Source organism: Oncorhynchus keta, chromosome 34 (assembly GCF_023373465.1).
Source record: "Oncorhynchus keta strain PuntledgeMale-10-30-2019 chromosome 34, Oket_V2, whole genome shotgun sequence".
Classification (NCBI taxonomy): Eukaryota; Metazoa; Chordata; class Actinopteri; order Salmoniformes; family Salmonidae; genus Oncorhynchus; species Oncorhynchus keta.
The window spans coordinates 55,883,723-55,906,830 of NC_068454.1; the positions used below are offsets into that span (position 1 = coordinate 55,883,723).

At 44.1% G+C, this 23,108-nt stretch overlaps 1 protein-coding gene across 3 annotated transcripts; it reads left to right on the forward strand.

Annotated features, from left to right (window-relative positions):
• Positions 1–15,360: 15,360 nt before the first annotated feature.
• Positions 15,361–22,443, forward strand: LOC127915146 (PILR alpha-associated neural protein-like). 3 transcript variants are annotated; one of them, XM_052494114.1, is made up of 7 exons: positions 15,361–15,451; positions 16,029–16,087; positions 16,379–16,794; positions 17,400–17,478; positions 19,887–20,030; positions 20,440–20,540; positions 20,873–22,443. In XM_052494114.1, exons 2-6 carry the CDS (start codon positions 16,077–16,079, stop codon positions 20,498–20,500), a joined length of 711 nt encoding a protein of 236 aa, XP_052350074.1. In that variant the 5' UTR covers positions 15,361–15,451; positions 16,029–16,076; the 3' UTR covers positions 20,501–20,540; positions 20,873–22,443. The 3 variants fall into 3 exon arrangements, with proteins under 3 accessions (XP_052350074.1, XP_052350075.1, XP_052350076.1); XM_052494115.1 differs by having other exon boundaries at positions 20,466–20,540; XM_052494116.1 differs by lacking the exon at positions 20,440–20,540 and having other exon boundaries at positions 15,364–15,451.
• Positions 22,444–23,108: the final 665 nt, after the last annotated feature.

Below are 23,108 nucleotides of genomic sequence, written 5' to 3' on the forward strand. Positions count from 1 at the left end.
ATAGTAGTGTTTAATTTTTCATTAATCTTAAAAAATATATCACATTTTTCTTCCACTTGGATATTATAGAGTATTTCATGTAGATAGTTGCCAAAGGGGATAATTAGTCTAAATATTTTTTTAATCCTACTTTGTAAAACAATAACATGTGAAGAAATCCAAGGGTATTGTAGACTTTTATAGGCCCTGTAAACAGACTAGACATACAGTGTGGCAAAACAAGTATTTAGTCAGCCACCCATTGTGCAAGTTCTCCCACTTAAAAAGATGAGAGAGGCCTGTAATTTTCATCATAGGTACACTTCAACTATGACAGACAAAATTAGAAAAGAAATCCAGAAAATCACATTGTAGGACTTTTAATGAATTTATTTGCAGATTATGGTGGAAAACAAGTGGGAGAACTTGCACAATTGGTGGCTGACTAAATACTTTTTTGCCTCACTGTATAAATGAAATCAAATTTTATTGGTCACATACACATGGTTAACAGATTTTAATGCAAGTGTAGCGAAATGCTTGTGCTTCTAGTTCCGACCATACAGTAATATCTAACAAGTAATCTAACAATTTCACAACAACTACCTTTTACACACAAGTGTAAAGGAATGAATAAGAATATGTACATATAAATATATGGATAAGCGATGGCCGAACGGCATAGGCAAGATGCAGTAGATGGTATAGAGTACAGTGTATACATATGAGATGAGTAATGTAGGGTATGTAAACATTATATAAAGTGCCATTGTTTAAAGTGACTAGTGATGCATTTATTACATGCAATTTTTAATTATTAAAGTGGCTAGAGATTTGAGTCAGTATGTTGGCAGCAGCCACTCAATGTGATGTCAGGGACGGCTGTTTAACAGTCTGCTGGCCTTGATGATCTTTTTGACCTTCCTGTGACATCGGGTGGTCTAGGTGTCCTGGAGGGCAGGTAGTTTGCCCCTGGTGATGTGTTGTGCAGACCTCACTACCATCTGGAGAGCCTTACGGTTGTGGGCGGAGCAGTTTCCGTACCAGGGCGGTGATACACCCCGGCAGGATGCTCTCGATGGTGCATCTGTAAAAGCTTGTGAGTGTTTTTGGTGACAAGCCAAATTTCTTCAGCCTCCTGAGGTTGAAGAGGCGCTGTTGTGCCTTCATCACCACACTGTCTGTGTAGGTGGACCATTTCAGTTTGTCAGTGATGTGTACGCCAAGGAAATCACGATTACTATGGAAGTTATAACAACTAATTATAACAAATGGTGCATATTGGCGTTATGATTGAGCACTTACTTGTTATTGAATTAAATGACTATTTAAATGTTTTATCTCACAAACTGAATTATTGAAGACCAAGTCCCATTCTCATACACTGAATATAAATAATGATTAAGTTATTACACCAAACACTGTTAGGCTAGAACAAAAGGCACACATTGGTACAGAAATTAAATCAGTCACTGGAGGGGAGAAGTGAACGAGGGTAGAAATGAGTGAGCCCATTTATTTCAATGAAACGCTGCCGTGGTATTTGGATTTAGTCAATTAAGTTCCTCTCCATTCCACCTGGTGTCACTGTAAATCAGAGCAATGTCTGTAACCATCCGGCAGACCAGAGAAGATAATAAAGCGCCTGTGCTTGTTTCAGATCTACTACATTGCAGTCGGACTGCGCACAATCACTGATCTACAGAAATCCTCTTGGGTAAAACAACTACTCATTATGTGATGAAGATTAGCGTATCTGCACAGATCCTTGCTCAAATGTATCCCCTCAAACAGGCTATCTACCAGAGGTGGGAACCTTTTCATTACAAGTCACAAGTAAGTCTCAAGTCTTAGCACTCAAGTCCCAAGTCAAGTCCCGAGTCAAGACAGGCAAGTCCAAGTCAAGTCTCAAGTCAAGACCGTCAAGTATCAAGTCAAGTCTCAAGTCCTAAACTTTGAGTTTCGAGTCCTAAACAAGTCATAATGTGCTCTTCACCAAATGTAATACCATTTCATATTTTTAACAAGAGTAATAGTAGATTACATTTACGCAAGTCATGAATGCTTTTAAGAATATCTATATATTTATTACTTTCCAAATAAACGTTATATTTCCATGGAAATACATGGGTAGCCATGAGAAAGAATACAGGCTCCAGACATCACAAGCCAGCTAAAAGAAACTCATGAAACAAGATACACACACTCATAAACACACAACCTCGTGTGATGGATAGCTGTCGGCTATATTAGCCACGACTTACCGTTCTTTCTGCAGCTTCAAATGTCGAACAAAGTTGGAAGTTGTTGTTCCTCCGTCTGTAACTTTCTTCCCGCATGTTTTGCAAGTTGCAATCTGTTTTTTGTTGATACAACATTGTCTTTATATCCGAAAATAATCATTTGGGGTATCATCTTTCCAAGGGCTCCATCTGAATTCACCCACCGACGTTCCTCTGCACTGCCAGGCACAATTTGATTGGCCGCTGTCCAATTCAAACTGTAATCTGTTAAATGAAGAGTTGATGCGCTGCACACTTTAATGCGCTGCACACTTAATATTTGGTCAAGGGGAGGGTATCAAGTCCGGTCGAGTCAAAAGGCTCAAGTCCAAGTCAAGTCACGAGTCATTGGTGTTAAAGTCAAAGTCGAGTTACAAGTCATCATATTTGTGACTTGAGTCTGACTCGAGTCCAAGTCATGTGACTCGAGTCCACGCCTCTGCTATCTACCATTGTTGCCATCAGCGATGAGACACGTCTATGGAAACAATTGACTGTACAGAGAAAGGACAGCAAACTAGTGAAACACGGTAGAAACACTCAAAAAAACAGATGTTGCATGACCCACAGGCCTAGTGAAACATTGTACACAGAATAATCTGGAACAGTTGTTGGTGCTTGTAGAATAGGGGTTTCAGATGGGGGAGGCGAGAAAGCTCCAGAAGAAACTGAGATGGATTGAGCATCTAGAGATCGACATTTCACAATCTCTCACTCCAGAAGAAAGAGTTAAGGCACAGAACACCACCTCACTTCTCATCTTCATCCGTAGTTTTAATACAAGTCGTGCCGTGAGCGCACCGGTGCTTATTCCACAGTCCCGAATAGATTTCCCTTGGTACTAATACTCCCGGATAAGACTGTACTCGCTCCCACGAGAGATCTTGATGTAGCACCTTAATCCCCCAATACCATCTTTGCAGGTTACATTTGACATTATTACACTCTCGATCGTGAGTGGGTTCAATTGAGGCCACTCTCAAAACACTGCAACCTAGCTGGAGCACATCAAGACTGAACAGCTGATCATTAAATCATTTCACCCAAGTGAGAAAGAGAATCATAATCTTGAGAAATATAGTGGTAAACAACTTGCGTTCTCATTAGGTTTTGGCCGAGTTTTAGATGTGGTTTTAGATCAACCCCATCTACACGGGCACTAATTTAATATACCAAATGTAAGCATAACACGATACCCTTCTCTTGTGTCGAAATGTATCATGCCTTTCTAATTTTGATTGAGTGTCATTGTCATAGGGGCTTTGGCAATGAATCGGCATGTAAAAGGAGGGGGGGTGCGTTTATAAACCCTGTATTGCTGATGCTATGAGAGGCTTTGAAGCCACCGGTCGGCCATCTTGGCACTCCCTAGCAGGAGGCCTCCATAGATATGAATGGAATTCTACAGTATTTCAATGAAATATTTCTAGGACAAAGTGACATGTATTAAAGTATTTTTGTTGTTGTAGTGGGGACAGTAACATTAGTACTCGCAAAAAAATATACTTTGTAGATCTTTTATTCGTATTTTTGATGTTTCGCTCACATAATATAATTTCAAAGTATACATTAAGGTGTCTGTAATATAATAATTGTGTCAAAAACGAATGTAAACATTAATAAATACATTTCTGTAGCTTCCAAAATATACTTTTACAATTGAGGAGTGCCAAGATGGCTGCGCGGTGGCGCCCCCTGTCAGTCATTCAGGGTTTATACGAATCGTTGGGGGGGGCACATATCAATAGTCTACAGTGGTCATTTTGTCTCCTTTCCTTCGTCAACTCTGATCTGGAAAGACATAGGATCGGTGACAGTACTATAACGGATGGATGTCTAAGGATGTCTTTTATCAATCCATCTCTTCTCAGATCCGTCCGGATGAAGGAGGGGCGACGTTAGACTATTGCGACGTACCCAGGGAGATTTCTACGGTCGTTGCATGTCATTATTAACCTAAATGATGTTCAAACAAATCTAAGCCCCCCGTCCCCCTGCCCCTCCCCCTCCCCCATCTTCAGGTCTTCAGGAAGGCGGAGCTTCGCACCAGATTGGCTGAACTTCTGCTGCAGCTTTCTGGCCCCCAGCAAACTCCAGGGATTGTGGGAGAAGGAAAACATGAGGAGATGAAAAAGTGTAAGGAAAAAGAGAGAGAGAGGGAGGGAGAGATAGAGGGCGATAGGGGAGATTAGCATCCCTGTTCACAAACTGTAACATTCACTTTGATGCTTTGATCTGGCTTGAGTCTTGCCGACATAGGTCAAAGTCTTTCTTTCTTTCATCCTAATGTATTGGAGTAGTAGAGGGGATAGTAAGTCATGTAGCCATCACTTAGGGATTCCTTCCACACAGTCATGACTGGGCACACTCTCCCAGGGCTTTGGAATATCAAGGGAATACCAGGGGAAATGTCCAAATGTATATTTATGCACTCTGAGATTATACTTGTAATGAAAAGTGCTATAGAAATGTAATAAAGGATTATCATTGTTCGTAAGCTTGCTTGTGTGTCTATGGCTTAGCCTATGTACTGTCCTATATGTCTGTGCACGTGATGTTTTCCTGAATGTGACTGCACTGTCAATTCACTAGGTATTTGGTGTGTCTTTTGATGTTGCTCGGGCACAGTGGAGCCACCTCTGAGGCTCTTCCATCGCACAGTCCCTCTCCTACCAAGATCCCCAAAATCCCCAAGATACCCAAGGGAGAAGCAGAGCCGACAGGCCGACAGAAGAAGACTGGCAGTCAGAAGGAGACGGTAACGAGAGGAGAGACAGGAAGAAGGGAGGAGACGGGAGGACGGAGAGAGACAGGAGCAGGGGGAGAGCAGTCAGAGCTCCTGTCTAGCTGTGACCGACACAAGCCCCAAGGAAAACCAGGAAGGTGGGGTTATCTTTAAACTAGGGTTTGTAAGATAATGTAGACACATTCTCATACTCATTGGTATCTCACAAATGTACTGTGATTGAAGGAAAGGAAATATGGAAACAACTTGGTAGGCTCCCAGAAATCATATCACAAATAGTTTCAATCTGTCCTTCCCACTTGTTGTGTTCATTAGGGCCCATTGCGGGCACACTGTAGCAAAACGCTTCACAACAACAAACCAAAACAACCATTTCATAAGTTCAGATCATACCTACCTATTTCAGTTTTCTTCTGCTTCGTGCCTACTGAACACAAGCCTGATCTGTCTGTTTCTTAAAAACAGAATTAGTTGCACGCTCTAGAGCTGACAAATACGTGTACAGTAACTATTGATCAACTAAGGTTAGAGAAGTGATGAGTCAACCATGGCTGTTTTAGTCTCTCCCAAATGTCCATTATCAAGCCGGAATTCACAAAGTGTCCCAGAATAGGAGTGCTGATCTAGGATTAGTTTAGCCTTTTAGGTAGTACTGAATAAGATTGTATAGACAGATCCTAGATCAACACCTACTCTGAGATGCTTTGTGGGTACTTGCCCAGGTCCCTCCCTGTCTTATTCTTTATGATATTATTATTATTAAAAAAAATATTTAACTAGGCAAGTCAGTTAAAGAACAAATTCTTATTTACAATGACGCCTACACCGGCCAAACCCAGATGATGGTGGACCAATTGTGTGCCGCCCTATGGGACTCACAATCATGGCCGGATGTGATACAGCCTGGATTTGATCCAGGAACTGTAGTGACGCATCTTGGACTGAGATGCATTGCACTCAAGTGTTTTAGTACTATATCTCTTGACACAATGATGAAAATAATCATGGCCTCTAAACCTTCAAGCTGCATACTGGACCCTATTCCAACTAAACTACTAAAAGAGCTGCTTCCTGTGCTTGGCCCTCCTATGTTGAACATAATAAACGGCTCTCTATCCACCGGATGTGTACCAAACTCACTAAAAGTGGCAGTAATAAAGCCTCTCTTGAAAAAGACAAACTTTGACCCAGAAAATATTTTTAAAACTATCGGCCTATATTGAATCTTCCATTCCTCTCAAAAATGTTAGAAAAGGCTGTTGCGCAGCAACTCACTGCCTTCCTGAAGACAAACAATGTATACACAATGCTTCAGTCTGGCTTCAGACCCCATCATAGCACTGAAACTGCACTTGTAAAGGTGGTAAATTACCTTTTAATGGCATCAGACCGAGGCTTTGCATCTGTCCTCGTGCTCCTAGACGTTAGTGCTGCTTTTGATACCATCGATCACCACATTCTTTTGGAGAGATTGGAAACCCAAATTGGTCTACACGGACAAGTTCTGGCCTGGTTTAGATCTTATCTGTCTGAAAGATATCAGTTTGTCCTTGTGAATGGTTTGTCTTCTGACAAATCAACTGTAAATTTCAGTGTTCCTCAAGGTTCCGTTTTAGGACCACTATTGTTTTCACTATATATTTTACCTCTTGGGGATGTCAATCGAAAACATAATGTTAACTTTCACTGCTATGCGGATGACACACAGCTGTACATTTCAATGAAACATGGTGAAGCCCCAAAATTGCCCTCGCTAGAAGTCTGTTTTTCAGACATAAGGAAATGGATGGCTGCAAACTTTCTACTTTTAAACTCGGACAAAACAGAGATGCTTGTTCTCGGTCCCAAGAAACAAAGAGATCTTCTGTTGAATATGACAATTAATCTTTATGGTTGTACAGTCGTCTCAAATAAAACTGTGAAGTACCTCGGCGTTACTCTGGACCCTGATCTCTTTTTTTGACAAACATATCAAGACTGTTTCAAGGACAGATTTTTTCCATTTACGTAACATTGCAAAAATCTGAAACCTTCTGTCCAAAAATGATGCAGAAAAATTAATCCATGCTTTTGTTACTTCTAGGTTAGACTACTGCAGTGCTCTACTTTCCGGCTACCCAGATAAAGCGCCAAATAAACTTCAGTGAGTGCTAAATACGGCTGCTAGAATCCTGACAAAAAGCCTGTTACGCACCTGCACTAAGCGCGTTGCGCACACACATCTGAATACCAACTACTGAGAAGTGCATAGGAAAGGCGTACAAGTCTGAATTTGTCCCTTTGTAAAAAAAAGTTCACACAAGTTCACGTAAAAAAGTTCACGCAAGACTTGGGTGATTATGATGGGTCCCTTTTTTTCAGATGCCGTGTTTACATCTCTCAAAGCATCATGGGAGAAAGCTAAGTTTCGCTTGAGGACGATGGAGGGTCACAGTGACATCATCACCTATGTGGTTGCCGTTGACAACCTGGTGAGGGAGTCATTCTCCGATTTAATAACAGATCTCATAACTGTGAACAATTCAATGAATCACTTTCTCTCTCCCTCCTCCTCTCTCTGTAACTCTGACATGCTAACTTTCTCCTCTACCACTGAGAGCCATTCTCGCCTGAACGGAGTGTTATTGAGCTACTTGAACCTTGTCTGCTCTCACTCTCACGGTCTCTCTCTGTCGCTCTCTCTCTCACACTCATTTCATCGCTCTCCAATGTTCTCGCCATCTCTCTCTCTCTCTATTTCTCTCTCTCTCAGTCGAGACACAACAGTAAAGTCGTGTGACTGTTCCTACGGCAACAGAGCAGCTTGCCCCTCCGCCTGAGTACTGTAGGAGACTAGGTAGGGAATGGATGCACACACACACACACACACACACACACACACACACACACACACACACACACACACACACACACACACACACACACACACACACACACACACACACACACACACACACACACAGAGCTATGCCTTACTATACTAACCCTAACTCCTAACCCCTAATTCTAACCCTAAACCTAACCACTAATCCCTAATTCTAACCCTTACCCTAAACCCTAAGCCTAAAATAGCCTGTATACAAGTGAGGACCGGTTTACTATTCGTGTGAGGACTTCCGGTACTCACAAGTATAGTAGAACGTGTACACACACACACACACGCACGCACGCACGCACGCACGCACGCACGCACACACACACACACACACACACACACACACACACACACACAGAGCTATGCCTTACTATACTAACCCTAACTCCTAACCCTAATCCTAACCCCTAATTCTAACCCTAAACCCAACCACTAATCCCTAATTCTAACCCTTACCCTAAACCCTAAGCCTAAAATAGCCTGTATACAAGTGAGGACCGGTTTACTATTCGTGTGAGGACTTCCGGTACTCACAAGTATAGTAGAACGTGTACACACACACACACACACACACACACACACACACACACACACACACACACACACACACACACACACACACACACACACACACACACACACACACACACACACACACACACACACACACACACACCCTTACTCTCAGTCAGGCATCCTGATTTCAGGCTGTGTAATTATAGTTTTAGTTCATCAGGTCAAATCCACGGAGAGAACTAGCAGCAGACACTCTGGGTTACTCTCATTCTGACTGAAGGAGGGATCATTCCACTACTTGAACTTCTCTGCCCTTCCTGTCTCTCCTCCCACTCTCCCCCTCTCCGTATCTCTATCTCACTCTCTCCAGGTTTTTTCACTCTCCCCAGGCTTACATTGCCAAGACGAGAACTCGGGAACATATCATATTAAATCAATAACAACATGGATGATAATTATATGCATACTGACTATGGACTGTACAATGATAACAACAACACACATCTATACCTTTAACGTGGCGATGGCTACATCATCACTGGATCAGGTTTGCGTGGATGCAGTTTCTGTGGGGGGGTGTACTCAGTAGACCAGGGGTAGACAACCCTGTTCCTGTTGTGCCTCAGGCACTGCATGATTCTGTTCCAACTGGCCACCACTCCTGACCAACTGAGCTAATTGATCAGTTCAGTGATTGCCTACATTCAACACACCTGTTCTTCCAGGTTGGTTAAATCGAAAACATGAAGTGCCTGCGGCACTCCGGAACCAGGGTTGCCTAACCCTGCAGTAGACAGTTAGTGTAGTCAGACTGATAGAGGCAGACGAGAGAGGAGACTCAGGATCACAGGTATTTATGCAAGCCATCAGTAATGTCTGCCAGCAACCTCACTTTCTCTCCCTGACTCTCTCTCGCTCTCTCTTGCTCTTTACCATCCCTCACCTTCTCTCTTTTCCCGTAGTCCGTCTCTCTCTCTCTCTCTCTCTCTCTCTCTCTCTCTCTCTCTCTCTCTCTCTCTCTCTCTCTCTCTCTCTCTCTCTCTCTCTCTCACTCCTCCTCCCTTCACCCCCCTCTCTCTCTCTGTCTGTCTGCAGATGGGGGTAAAGTTCAGACCTGGAGCTGGCAAACCATGGACAACTGTCAAATCCATCAAACCAAACGAGGAGGCTGTGACCTCCCTGCAGGTGGCTGCCATAATCAAGAGCCAATAGTGTCACATTCTAGGCTTTTAAGCCATAGTGCTCCTATAACTATATTTGTGTTCAAACTGAAGAAAATGGACTGAAACTGGTCCAATAACAAACGATCATTTTTGTTTTCTGTTGTGCGCCCCAATGAACATAAACTTGTGTTTTCATCAAGGCCTTGCTGAAATTAAAGCAAATATTTCCGCACATTTGCCAGATCTGTGTGTGCTTTGGCCAACGTAGTTGTTGTTGTCACGCCAAATACATTGGCTGAGGCAGAAACAAAAATGCTGCCTGAAGGAACAAATATCTTGTCCTCCTTATAGGCTACACACTTTTAGGCAGTGTGGAAATAAATGATTTAAAATAAATTATTAAGTTAGATATATAGATTCCAAAGAAGTTCAAAAGAGTATTCAGTGCTCTTTTCCTCGTTCTTCAGTACTTTCAAATATAAATGCATTATATTTGCTAGGATAGAGGATCAGAAATGATCTATACATGTTTGGCTATACATACTTTGTAAGGTTCCTTGGGGACGTAAGCTGTTTAAATACATAGTTTAAAGGTCCCATGCAGCTGATTTATCTCAATATCAAATAATTTCTTGGTAACAATGAAGTACCTTGCTGTGATTGTTTTCAATTAAAATGGTCAAATAGAAACAGAAATGGCTTCTTAGCAAAGAGACAATTCTGTCTGGGAAATGGTCTGAGTGGGGAGGGGAAAACTGAAAACTAGCTGTTATTGGTAGAGAGATTCTTAGATATAAGAGATTCTTATATCTTTCTTATTGGTCTATTAACTAATTTGTCACCATCCCATCAAAACAGGCTGACATTTTTGCCGGCCTTTTCAAACAGCATTATATGGGCATTATCGTAATTTGAGCAATTTCACAGTATTATTCAAACATCATAGTCTGGAAATATATAAAACACAAGAAAATCACGTTTTTGACTGCCCTGGGCCTTTAAGACTTATTACATTTATGTAGTGTTACATGCTCAACACAGTTTGGCCAAAGCAGTGAAAGCACCATCCCCACATTTGTTCAGTAATCATGCAAAACCATGTGAAACCACGTACACACGCACGCAAGCATGCATGCACACAAACACACACACACCGTATCCATGCATTGTATTCAGCCACTGCATTCTGTCTCCATGACAACTGCCCCCTATCTATCCTCCACAGTCCCAGGGTCCCCTGATGTTCAGCAGCTCAGCAGAGGGTGGGGTGTCTGTGTGGGAGGGGCTCTGCACCAACCGCGACCCCCTGCAGCTGTTACATCCTTGGGATGCAATGGTAATGGGCTGCGGGAGTCAGGGAGTTCGTCTGACCCTCAGTCCCCGTGGTGACAGGCTCTCCGTTGCCTACGGCAGAGCCAACCCCGGGATCCTTGAGGATAGGTGAGAAGCAGTGTGTGTGTGTGTGTGTGTGTGTGTGTGTGTGTGTGTGTGTGTGTGTGTGTGCGTGCGTGCGTGCGTGCGTGCGTGCGTGCGCGCGCGTGTGTGTGTGTGTGTGTGTGTGTGTGTGTGTGTGTGTGTGTGTGCGTGCGTGCGTGCGTGCGTGCGTGCGCGCACTATATAGAAGAGCCAGTTTAATACGGTACTGTGCTAGACCTTACAGATCTGTGTACTATCTGATGTTTACCGTTCCGCTGTCTAATCACCACAGGCACCGTGTCCAGGCTAACCAATCACAGCAGCTTCGCTCATTATTGGCTCATGCTTTGATTAGGCAGATGGGGAAAGCACCTTGAACTGTGAGTAAAACTAACACAACTGGTTGTTCCCTGAATATTATGGTACAATTGCCAACCTATAGAGCCACGCTGTTCGTAGAATGCATCGTTCTCTAAATCTGTTTCGGTTTTCATCAACTTTTTTTCATTACTTCTCTCCTTCCCCTCTCTCTCTCTCTCTCTCTCTCTCTCCCTCCTTTTCTCCTTCCATCTCTCCCAGTGTTCTCTCTACCTCAGTGCAGGTACCTGGCCTCGCTGACCTGTGCAGATGCTCTGGGAATCGTCTGCGGGCAGTGGGGGTCACCGCTGGGTCACCGGGGGTTGTGCCCTTGCGGTGTAGGAGCAGCTCCCCAGCTCCAGGAAGCACCTTTCTGTCAGTACTCATCTAGATGGACGAATACTGATCTGATGATTTAAGGATTTGCAGTAATAGAGCTTCTTTATGGGTGCACCTGACAGAAAGTTCACTATCACTCATGTGTCCCTATCCTCACTTCGTCATGTACTGTACGCTAAACCAAGGTCAGTTGAATGGTTGTTGGTTTGTTTAACACGTAGGACAGTGTAGAATAACAGGGAAGAGAAGAGAGTTTCTTCCGAAGCAGCGATGGAACTGGGATTTGATCCCATGCGAGCAGGCTACTGACACACAAATACCACAATGGAAGTACGCCTTCAGGCTTTATCGTGTTTTAATCCTCTGTCATTTTTTTTTAAATGTACGTAATGTTGTCTCTGGCTAGAGCAGCCTGACACTTTTACTTATCAAATCAATTCAATTCCATATTTATGCTGAGGGGGTGGTGCTAAGCATTAGACCACCCCAGGCCACAGTTTAAAGAATATTAATAAAAAGTAATATATACGCAACAGTATAACAAGAACAATATGGAGTGTCGGTGTCTATTTGAGCAATAAGGCACGAGGGGGTGTGGTATATGGCCAATATACCATGGCTAAACTATAAACTGGTTACCAACGTAATTAGAGCAGTAAAAAGTAACTGTTTTGCCATACCCGTGGTACACGGTCTGTCAGCCAATCAGCATTCAGGGCTCAACCCACCCAGTTTATAATGGTGATGTTGTCACAGGGGTGATGTCACGACGAAGCGAGACAATCCATTGGACGCTTCCCTGACGGAATCAGAGGGAGATTCCGAGGAGGACAGTGATGGTGAGGAGTGGGGTGACAGCGGGCTGAAACATACGCACAAGTAATATACAGTTGAAGTCGGAAGTTTACATACACTTAGGTTGGAATCATTAAAACTCGCTTTTCAACCACTCCACAAAATTCTTGTTAACAAACTATAGTTTTGGCAAGTCGGTTAGGACATCTACTTTGTGCATGACACAAGTAATTTTTCCAACAATTGTTCACAGACAGATTATTTCACTTATAATTCACTGTATCACAATTCCAGTTGGTCAGAAGTTTATATACACTAAGTTGACTGTGCCTTTAAACAGCTTGGAAAATTCCAGAAAATTATGTCATGGCTTTAGAAGCTTCTGATAGGCTCATTGACACAATTTGAGTCAATTGGAGGTGTACCTGTGGATGTATTTCAAGGCCTACCTTCAAAATCAGTGGCTCTTTGCTTGACATCATGGGAAAATCAGAAGAAATCAGCCAAGATCTCAGAAAAAAAATGTAGACCTCCACGAGTCTGGTTCATCCTTGGGAGCAATTTCCAAATGCCTGAAGGTACCACATTCATTTGTACAAACAATAGTAAGCAAGTATAAACACCATGGGACCACACAGCCGTCATACCGCTCAGGAAGGAGTCGTGTTCTATCTCCTAGAGATGAACGTACTTTGGTGCGAAAAGTGCAAATCAATCCCAGAACACCAGCAAAGGATCTTGTGAAGATGCTGGAGGAAACAGGTACAAAAGTATCTATATCCACAGTAAAACGAGTCCTATATCAACATAACCTGAAAGGCCGCTCAGCAAGGAAGAAGCCGCAGCTCCAAAACCGCCATAAAAAAGCCAAACTACAGATTGCAACTGCACATGGGGACAAAGATCATACTTTTTGGAGAAACAAAATTAGAGCTGTTTGGACATAATGACCATTGTTATGTTTGGAGGAAAGAGGGGGAGGCTTGCAAGCCCTAGAACACCATCCCAACCGTGATGCACGGGGGTGTCGGCATCATGTTGTGGGGGTGCTTTGCTGCAGGAGGGACTGGTGCACTTCACAAAATAGATGGCATCATGAGGGAGGAAAATTATGTGGATATATTGAAGCAACATCTCAAGACATCAGTCAGGAAGTTAAAGCTTGGTCGCAAATGGGTCTTCCAAGTGAACAATGACCCCAAGCATACTTCCAAAGTTGTGGCAAAATGGCTTAAGGACAACAAAGTCAAGGAATTGGAGTGGCCATCATAAAGCCCTGACCTCAATCCTATAGAAAATGTGTGGGCAGAAGTGAAAAAGCGTGTGCGAGCAAGGAGGCCTACAAACCTGACTCAGTTACACCAGCTCTGTCAGGAGGAATGGGCCAAAATTCACCCAACTTATTGTGGGAAGCTTGTGGAAGGCTACCCGAAACATTTGACCCAAGTTAAACAATTTAAAGGCAATGCTACTAAATACTGATTGAGTGTTCTGACCCACTAGGAATGTGATGAAAGAAATAAAAGCTGAAATAAATCATTCTCTCTACTTTTGTTCTGACATTTCACATTCTTAATAAAATAAAGTGGAATTTTTACTATGATTAAAGGTCAGGAATTGTGAAAAACTGAGTTTAAATGTATTTGGCTAAGGTGTATGTAAACCTCCGACTTCAACTGTACATAGATCAGAAAAACTCAAAGCAACACGTCTCCAAGGGTTTCTACTACAAAAAGCCATTGGTTCAAAGTGTCTTCTTTAGCTCCAGCTGTAGACAAATCTATATAAATCACACCCCAAAACGTAGCTGTAAGAATATATCTAAGTAACTTCAAGACTGATCGCTTTGATAAAGATCCACGGCAAACGCAAACGCATATGTCGGCTCAATCGGAAATTACCTACAGTGAATTTCTTCAGCGCTACGCATTGAATCGAGCCCCAAAGATTAAACATGTCAACTTTTTAAAAGAACATGAAATGAAAAAGGAAAGTTTTCGTCCATTGTTAGCTGTTGCTGTTTTATTTTCTCTAAGGAAATAATCACTATCAACAGGTTCCTGCTATATTCCTAATTATCTATATCATTGTATATCTATATCAATCACAAATCCATTATTCATCCACCGTTAGACACACGTTTAACTATGACTCCCCACGTTACTGTAGATTACGATGATGACAAAGAAGAGGACTACACATCCCAAGATGCATCAGAGTCGGGCTCAACATCGGGGCTTTCGCTGTGTTCTCCAGTGAGAGCCAGTTTCACGCCACCCGCCACCACTAAGCCCAAGACGCTGCGCCTCACAGCATGAAGAGCAATGAAGGCGAGAGGAAGGGAGTGAAGGGGACAGAGGAGAAGGAGAGAGAGGGGGGTGAAGTGTGACAGATTGAGAGAGTGGTGGAAAGAGAGCATACGGAGAGGGAGTGGGTGCGAGCGAGAGACAGATAATTGTCTATGTAAATGTTGTTGTTTCATGTGTGCAATAAAGCTGTCATGCTGTGACCTTCCTGACTCTAAACATTCCTCCTTCATATTGTGGTGTCACCTCGTTTATTATGAACACTAGTTATGCTGCTCATCACCCCACTCAACCTGTCCTTGTGTAAATGAATGTATATTCATTTTCCTCCACCTCTCTGCCGCGCCACTCCCATGGCTTGTCTCAGTTTTTTCGAAACAGAACAGAATACATTTTTTCCTCTGCTCCCAAAATGAGAGTTTTCATGTCATTTTCTGTATCTTCATTATTTACGTTTTTTTTGCTGTCCATTTAATTGAACGAGTTGAAAGCGTAATAAGCATTTCAAATCTCTTTCCTACAGTCTCCCCTCCCTCCGTCCTCCTCCTATTTCTCTCTCTCTCTCTCTCTGGCTCTACATGTCTCTGTCGCTAAGGCAACCAATGCCTTTTCCTACTCGCTCTCTATATCTCCCCCTTTCTCACTGTCTCGCTCATTCCCTCTCTCTTCAGCCAGAGGTAGGCATGTTAACTGGTATCTGTCTGAGTGAATGTGGTGTGAGTGCTGGTGTGACAGTGAGTTATCTGCTGGTGGGTGTTTGTGTGTGAGAGAGAGCGAGCGATAGAGCGTGTGTTCCTGTCTGTGTTTGACTGAGTGACAGTGGTAGTAGATATGAAGTAAATCTTTCTCGAGCTAATAGTAGCAGCATATGGGATGTTGGCTACGTGTGTGCCACGTGTGTGCCTATGAGGAATGTTTTGTGCACAGGTGTGTGCGTGCAAGTCTGATGAGCCAACTGTATAACATGTGGCATAATTAAGCACTCATTTTGGACAGCCAAGACTGAGAGAGAGAGGGAGATGTGTGTGTATTCCTGTACTGCCGCCTATGAGTGTCTGTTAATGTTTTCAATAACAGTCAGTATCAAAAGAGAAGTGAACTATCTCTCTCTCTCTCTCTCTCTCTCTCTCTCTCTCTCTCTCTCTCCCTCCCTCTCTCTCTCTCTCTCCCTCTCTCTCTCTCTCTCTCTCTCTCTCTCTCTCTCTCTCTCTCTCTTTCTTTCTTTCTCTCTTTTCTGTTTTTCTTTCCTCCCAGAGAGAGAGATGATCGGAGGATTGGGGGCTCAGTGAACAGAACAAAGCGATGGAGAGATGGTAAGATGGAGAGAGTGAGCAGATGTTAAGACAGACACAGTCAGACCTTCTGGTTGTATGCATGTTGCATGAGGAGTCCAGTTGGACAATGCATTTGTAATGTTTCTCATGCTCTAATTCTCTTTCTGTCTCCTTTTCTCTCCCACCTCTTTCTGCTTCTCTTTATTTCTGCCACCGTCTCACTCTTCTTTTCCCTCTCTCTCTCTCTCCTTCCTTCCTTCCTTCCTTCCTTCCTTCCTTCCTTCCTTCCTTCCTTCCTTCCTTCCTTCCTTCCTTCTCTCTCTTTCTCAGCTCCATCTCTCCTGTCAAACGACTGACCACCCTCCGCTGCCTTTTCTTCCTCCTGGTTGCCGTGGTGACGCGACCCTCAACCTGTAACCGTGACGACGAGGGCGAGGGGCAGGTGGAGGCCCTCTCGGCCCAGCTGTCCGTCCCAGAACAGGTCACACCCACCCCTATTTGGTCCGTGGACTGGGGCCCCACACTATCCCTGGAGGACGAGACGCATCACATCCTGTCCAGCCAAGAAGCGGACCTGCACCACCACGGCCATGAAGTCCCCACGACCACCGCCGAGGCCTGGCCGCATCATCAGAGTGCACCAGGCAGTGCTTTGCCCCAGGAGCCCCTGGACCTTCTGGAGGCCCCAGATGCAGAGGGAGTGGAGGATGGAGGAAGTGAGCCGGAGGAGAGAGAGCCTGAGGAAGGTGGGCACCGTAGAAATCAGTAAATATTAAAGAAAGAAAGGATTTGTGTTGGTGGGCATGAGAACAGAGTGTTTTGGAACAAAGAAATCAGAAGAACTCTGGGGGCATCAGGGAGTAACTTCAATTTCCGCTGGGCTGGCTTTGTGTGGATGGATGACTGCGTCTTGGTGATGGAGAATGCTTAATAGAGTTTTCTGAACTCACGAAAACAAACACAAAGGAAATGGGTGACATCACACACCAAGCGATGGAATGGATGACTTTATCGGCTCATTCTCTTTTGAGTTGCTTTACTGACAGTATGGTAACTCTCTAAAAGCAGTGTTGTGGTTTTTTTTTTTACATCATTGCAGTTGACCTGGGTTATATTCATAAGGCACCAAACGGAAGAAAAAATTACTGAAACAGGGACGGTCTACCTGGACTTGTCCAATAAGAAACGCTAATTTTTGTTTTCGATTGTAAAACATTTCAAAGAGTTCTCCGTTGCATGCTCTAATGCACATGACCCTGGTTTTCTTCTGTTGTGCTGATTTGATTGTTCCTTCTATTGTTCTGATATCCAACCATGTGAAAGGTAACTCCTCTGTGTGTGTGTCCTCCAGTGGACCCTCAGTTCTACGTCACAGTGACCATCTCCTCTCTGCTCATCCTGACTGCTGTCATCATAACGGTCAAACTCTGGTAAGAATCCTCTCTCTTTCCCCCATCCGTCCACCTCCTTTCTTTCTCTTTCTACCCCTTCTCTGACACATATTTTTTTATGTACATCAGGGAACTTCAACGGTGTTATTTGTTTGAACGTGGGAATGGTTCAAGTCAGATCTAGGTAGCGGGTGAAAAATACCTTCCCAATGTTTAAAGGCTTTCAGAGGTTTAAAGGTGACTCAATTTCAACCACTTGAGGTGTTGATATCCACGACGCTCTGTTGCTACATGCCGGTAGCATCTAAACAGTTTGAGTGTTTTCTCTATTGTTGTCATGTGACGTTTGATGTACCTGTTCACCTATAAAATCAGCTGGGTGTGTGTGTCGTGCATCCTCTAACATGCAATGGAAACACCGATCTCTGGATTGTAGAGCAGGGCTCGTGCTCATCGCTTCAGTTATTCAACAGTGGGAGGTCTCTTCTTTCCACCTGCTCTCTCACTAATTCACTCCTCCTGTTCACCCATTGTTCTCTCAATCTCTTTCCCCTGCTTCCCCTTTCTTACCTTCTGTCACTCTTCATTTCTCTCCCTCGTTCCTGCCTCCCCTCTCTCTTTTCAACTCCCCCCTCTCTTTCTTTCTCTCTCGTTCTCTCTCTCTCTCTCTCTTTCTCAACCCCATTCCTCATCCTTTACTTTAATTTAGCTTCATCGCCTTTCAGTAATGCTGGGTTCTGGTTGATCCTTGATCGTCACATAGCATTCTTATCTTCTGCCCCAGTCTCCTATCACTCCCAGCTCCAGATCCTCAAATAATCCCTCTGCCCACTGTATGCCGATACACGATAAGCCCCATCTCCCTCTGTTGCTCCCTCTCACTTTCTCTTTTATTTCTTTCTCTCTCCCGCTATCTCTCTCTCTCTCTCTCTCTCTCTCTCTCTCTCTCTCTCTCTCTCTCTCTCTCTCTCTCTCTCTCTCTCTCTCTCGCTCGCCCTCTCTCTCTGAAACCTGCTCTAAGTGTTTCTGTGTTTAGCTAACTTAATTAACCTCCAATGTAGGCTGGTTGAAAGTGTGTGTGCTGGCTTTACAGTGTGTGTGCTGGAAACAAGTGTTGTTGGAGTGCTTAATTGGAGCAGCAGCATCTCTCTCTGTGTTGTGTATGTGTGGGCTTATGTTGCAGTTCCAGTATGACTGTAAATATACCTATGGGGTAAATTGTGGTGAGGACTGGAGGGCGGGTTACAGTGGGAATTCAATAGGTGTTTGACGGGTAAAAGTGGGAGATTGAATAGAAGAGAGACCGTATAGAATTTAATAGAATACTGTTGATTGATAATGGAAAAGCAATCGATGCTGGAGAATGTTTCACCATCTGGTGGGATTCCTGGTAATTATCGTGTGTGTGTGTGTGTGTGTGTGTGTGTGTGTGTGTGTGTGTGTGTGTGTGTGTGTGTGTGTGTGTGTGTGTGTGTGTGTGTGTGTGTGTGTGTGTGTGTGTGTGTGTGTGTGTGTGTGTGTGTGTGTGTGTGTGTGTGTGTGTGTCTGCGTGCGTGCGTGCGTAGGTGCGTGCATAGGTGCGTGCGTAGGTGCGTGCATGCATATATGGATAGTTTGCCTGACTGGAACTGCGTGTCTGTGATCTACAGTCTGACTGTGAAAAAGGCTTTGTTGTGTGTGAGTGCTCTGAAGAGCTGTGTGTATACTCTACCTTTGACTCTCACTGTACCAACAACATCATAACTCAGACACGTAATTGGAATAATGTTTCCCCACATCAGCCCTGTATCCCCTTCCTCTTGCTCTCTCATTTTTATCTCTCCCTCTTTCTCTCTTTTCATTCCCCCTTTCTCTTTACCCTCTCTCTCACACCCTGTTTCCTTCACCTCTTTACCCTCTTTACCCTCTTTCCTTCTTTCTTTCTCTCTCTCTCTCTCTCTCTCTCTCTCTCTCTCTCTCTCTCTCTCTCTCTCTCTCTCTCTCTCCTCTCTCTCTCTCTCTCTCTCTCTCTCTCTCTCTCTCTCTCTCTCTCTCTCTCTCTCTCTCTCTCTCTCTCCCGCTCTCTCTCCCGCTCTCTCTCTCTCTTTCCCTCTCTCTCTCTCTCTCTCTCTCTCTCTCTCTCTCTCTCTCTCTCTCTCTCTCTCTCTCTCTCTCTCTCTCTCTCTCTCTCTCTCTCTCTCTCTCTCTCTCTCTCTCTCTCTCTACCTGCTATTTCCACCTCTACCACCACACTCTTTCTTTCCCGCCCTCCCTTTCTCGCATCCTCTCCTCTTCTCCCTCTCGTCTGATAGTGCTTTAACGAGTCAAATGAGTGCATTAACTCTCTCTCAGAGGCGGTGTAATGTTTTCGCTGCAGCTAAATGGCTCTGTCATTCCCTCTTTTCCTCTCACTCACCCTCACTCTCCGTCTCTCTCTCTCTCTCTGTCTCTCTCTCTCTCTCTTCCAGTTACGACCGCAGCTGTTCCCAGCACCCACCCCCGCTTTCCCGTGGTGTGGCCCCCCCCCTCTCTCTCGCCCTCCCTCGTTCCCTGGCTCTGGAGGACAGCCGGCAGACGCTGTACGGCACTCCCTCCTTTACCGACAGGGAGAGGTAATGAGTCGCCTCACCAGAGGCGAGAGAGAGGGAGCGTGTTTGTGTGTGTATTTGTGTGGAGTTGTTAGTACATTGATTTGTGTGTGTGTGTGTGTGTGTGTGTGTGTGTGTGTGTGTGTGTGTGTGTGTGTGTGTGTGTGTGTGTGTGTGTGTGTGTGTGTGTGTGTGTGTGTGTGTGTGTGTGTGTGTGTGTGTGTGTGTGTGTGTGTGTGTGTGTGTGTGTGTGTGTGTGTGTGCGCGCTTGTTTGTCAGTGAGTGGATGGTGTGTCAAGGAGTGCTTGGTGCCTCTCCCTGTATGGTGTACGAGCATAATAATGGTATATGTGCATAATTAGGTGATAGTGTTAGTCTCTGTGGAGTACACAGGCCTGAAGTGTTATGGATGTGAGATGTATGTGTGTTTTAGAACTTCCTCTCCTATGAGTCACACAGCTCTGGAAGCAGTGAGAGCACAATCCATGAAATGATGCTTTTATAGCCGGGGATTTAAAGTTCATTTCAATCAGGGTAATTGGACTCCTCGTTTCTCCTCCTCCTCGTTTCTCCTCCTTCTCGTCCTTTCTACCCCCCCCCCACCCCCCGCTCCAGTTCTACTTTCTCTCTTTCTTTCCCCTACTCTCATTTTCATACTTTTCTTTCACCTACTCCAAATTCTCCCTACTCTAGTGTTATATAATACTAATAATGTATTCTGTTCTCTTTTCCCTCTCCTCCTCCCCTTTTCCAGTTCTACCCTTCTGTCCCTTAACCCTTTTCCTCTGCCCTCTGCTCTCCCTCTCTCTATTCCCCTTCTTCTAGTTCGGCACATACCATATCATCTCTCTCTCTCTCTCCGTCAGGATCCCCGTGGTGAACCTCTAAGGCAACGTTTCTGATTTGATACACATTCCTACGGGATGCGACGGGATGCGATGGAGAACACCGCCAGAGGGTGTGGCCCGCCGTGGTCTTCGACTTATCTTTGACTGTGAAAATGAAAATCAGGGACCCAGGTATCCAGCCATGGCAAAAACCTATTTTTCCCTCCATCCCTTCCTCCCGAAGGAGAAAAGCCCGATCTCATCCCTTCCTCCCGAGGGAGAAAAGCCCGATCTCATCCCTTCCTCCCGAGGGAGAAAAGCCTGATCTCATCCCTTCCTTCCTTCCTGCTGCCATCCTCCTACGCCTCTTTTCTCCACTTTTCTATGGCTCTGTGTCACTGTAGACTGACCGGACCTTCTGCTCTGTTTTATATTCCAGTTGTCTGTACTGCCCCAGGCTGTAGCAGCAACACACGTACAGGTCCCTCCGCTTGATCTGCTTTGACTAATTCACAAGCAAACAGTGTTAGATATCAATAGAACATTTTAGTCCCGCCGGTGCCAAAACCGCATAGCTATATGGGGTTGTTTGGAATATTTCATACAGCTATCTTGTGTAGCTGAACATTAAACTATGATGAAATAGTGGACTTGGTTATTGAAACTCAGTTGAAAGTGAAATATGTGTGTTTATCTGAAACATAGGTGTTCAGCTAGCTGGTGAAGGGTTAAAACAATCCCTGTTTCCTAGGACTGAAGGGGGTATTTCACAAAGCTGGTATGGCAATGTTGTCGCCAGCCGCCAATGTACTTAACGCGACACGGTCCAAAAATCGCTGTTTACTCCCGCTTGGAATGCAAATAGGCCCACTGCAGCTTCCACATTCCCAATGTGTTTTCTGGGTGTTTTTTATTCCCTAAACTATATTCTTCGTTTGTTCCTTTTATTTTCTTGCTTCTTTGCCGCCTCTGTTGTGCATTTGTGAGTGTGTTATCTTGTCTCTGGAGCATGGGGATGGGAAGGGTTTATATATTACTGCTCTATATAGGGTTGGGAAATTCTGTCATTTTCACAAAATTCCTAGGTTTTCCAGACATCCCGATTGGAAGATTCCTGGAATTAGGAGGGAAGGAAATACAGGAATTTTCCAACTGGGATTTCTGGAAAACCAGGGAATTTGGGGGTTTATGAAAATAGTGGTGCAAACAATGTACAATACATGTTTGCATATATCGCAATCAGTACAATCAAACGATACATGTGGTACAATCAATGGTGGTGTCAGGTAAACATAATGGGTATAAATGATACAGTCCAGAAGTAATGAGCCATTTTACCATCATCTGTTGTTTCTGCTCCGACTTCAAAGCTTAAACGAGTGTTTACTGTCGGATCTTAGGGTAATTAATGTACCTGTGCAACTCGACCACCAGCTTTGAGAAATGACCCTCTGGACTTCCACTACACTAGTACACATAGTGTTGTGACGTCATAGGTGACTTGTGTCGTTCTGCATTCTAGTGTTTCCTCGGTTCTCAGTAGCATTCCTGTAGACGTGTGGCTCCACTGTACGATGGAACAACAATAAAAACTCAACACTGGTGTTTTAGCACTGTATTCGGACTGGACTTTACTAGCCAGTGGCTTTGGGACTAGAATTGACAATGTGCGAGGGCCAGCCTTACAGGAGGACAGTGGATGTATCTCAACCGTCCTGAGTTGCCTCCTTTCCTTCATATGTTCTAGGTTGAAGACACCCAGGTTACGACAACCTAAGAATTCCATTGAGAAAGCGTTTGAAAAATCAACAGATTCATGGGACCAGTGCTGTTGCGAACTAGCATCCCTGATCCCTTCGTTTACAATTCTTCCATGCAAAGACATATGGAATATTATAAATATTTTGTCTTCACCTTTATCTCCAACCTAGCATCTGTACTAAACTTTAGGATGAGAAGGAGAAAAGGAGACCAGGAAATACACGAGAGCCATGTGTTCTAATTGTGTTGTTCAAATCCATTAACTTGAGTTCTATTTGGCTTCTACTGCAGATCAGAGCCATATATTTAGATATCAGAGCCATTGTAATTGAAATATAAATATATGGCACTGGTGCAGTTCTACTTCCTGATTATGTCGTCTCTCTTCTTCTAAACGTTATCCTAGGTCAGGTGATGCTTGTCAGGGCAACACTACATCATCCTAAACTTGAATGTGTTTTCACATCTGTAATAAGACACAGGAGAGCAAGCCACTTTACACTTTTGAGACGTA

Bases quoted from the DNA above. Each gene is read 5' to 3' on its own strand.
- LOC127915146 (XM_052494114.1), top strand. The intron at 17,479-19,886 runs GTAAGAATCCTC...TCTCTCTTCCAG, and splicing joins ATCATAACGGTCAAACTCTG to TTACGACCGCAGCTGTTCCC. The intron at 20,031-20,439 runs GTAATGAGTCGC...TGTGTGTTTTAG, and splicing joins TCCTTTACCGACAGGGAGAG to AACTTCCTCTCCTATGAGTC.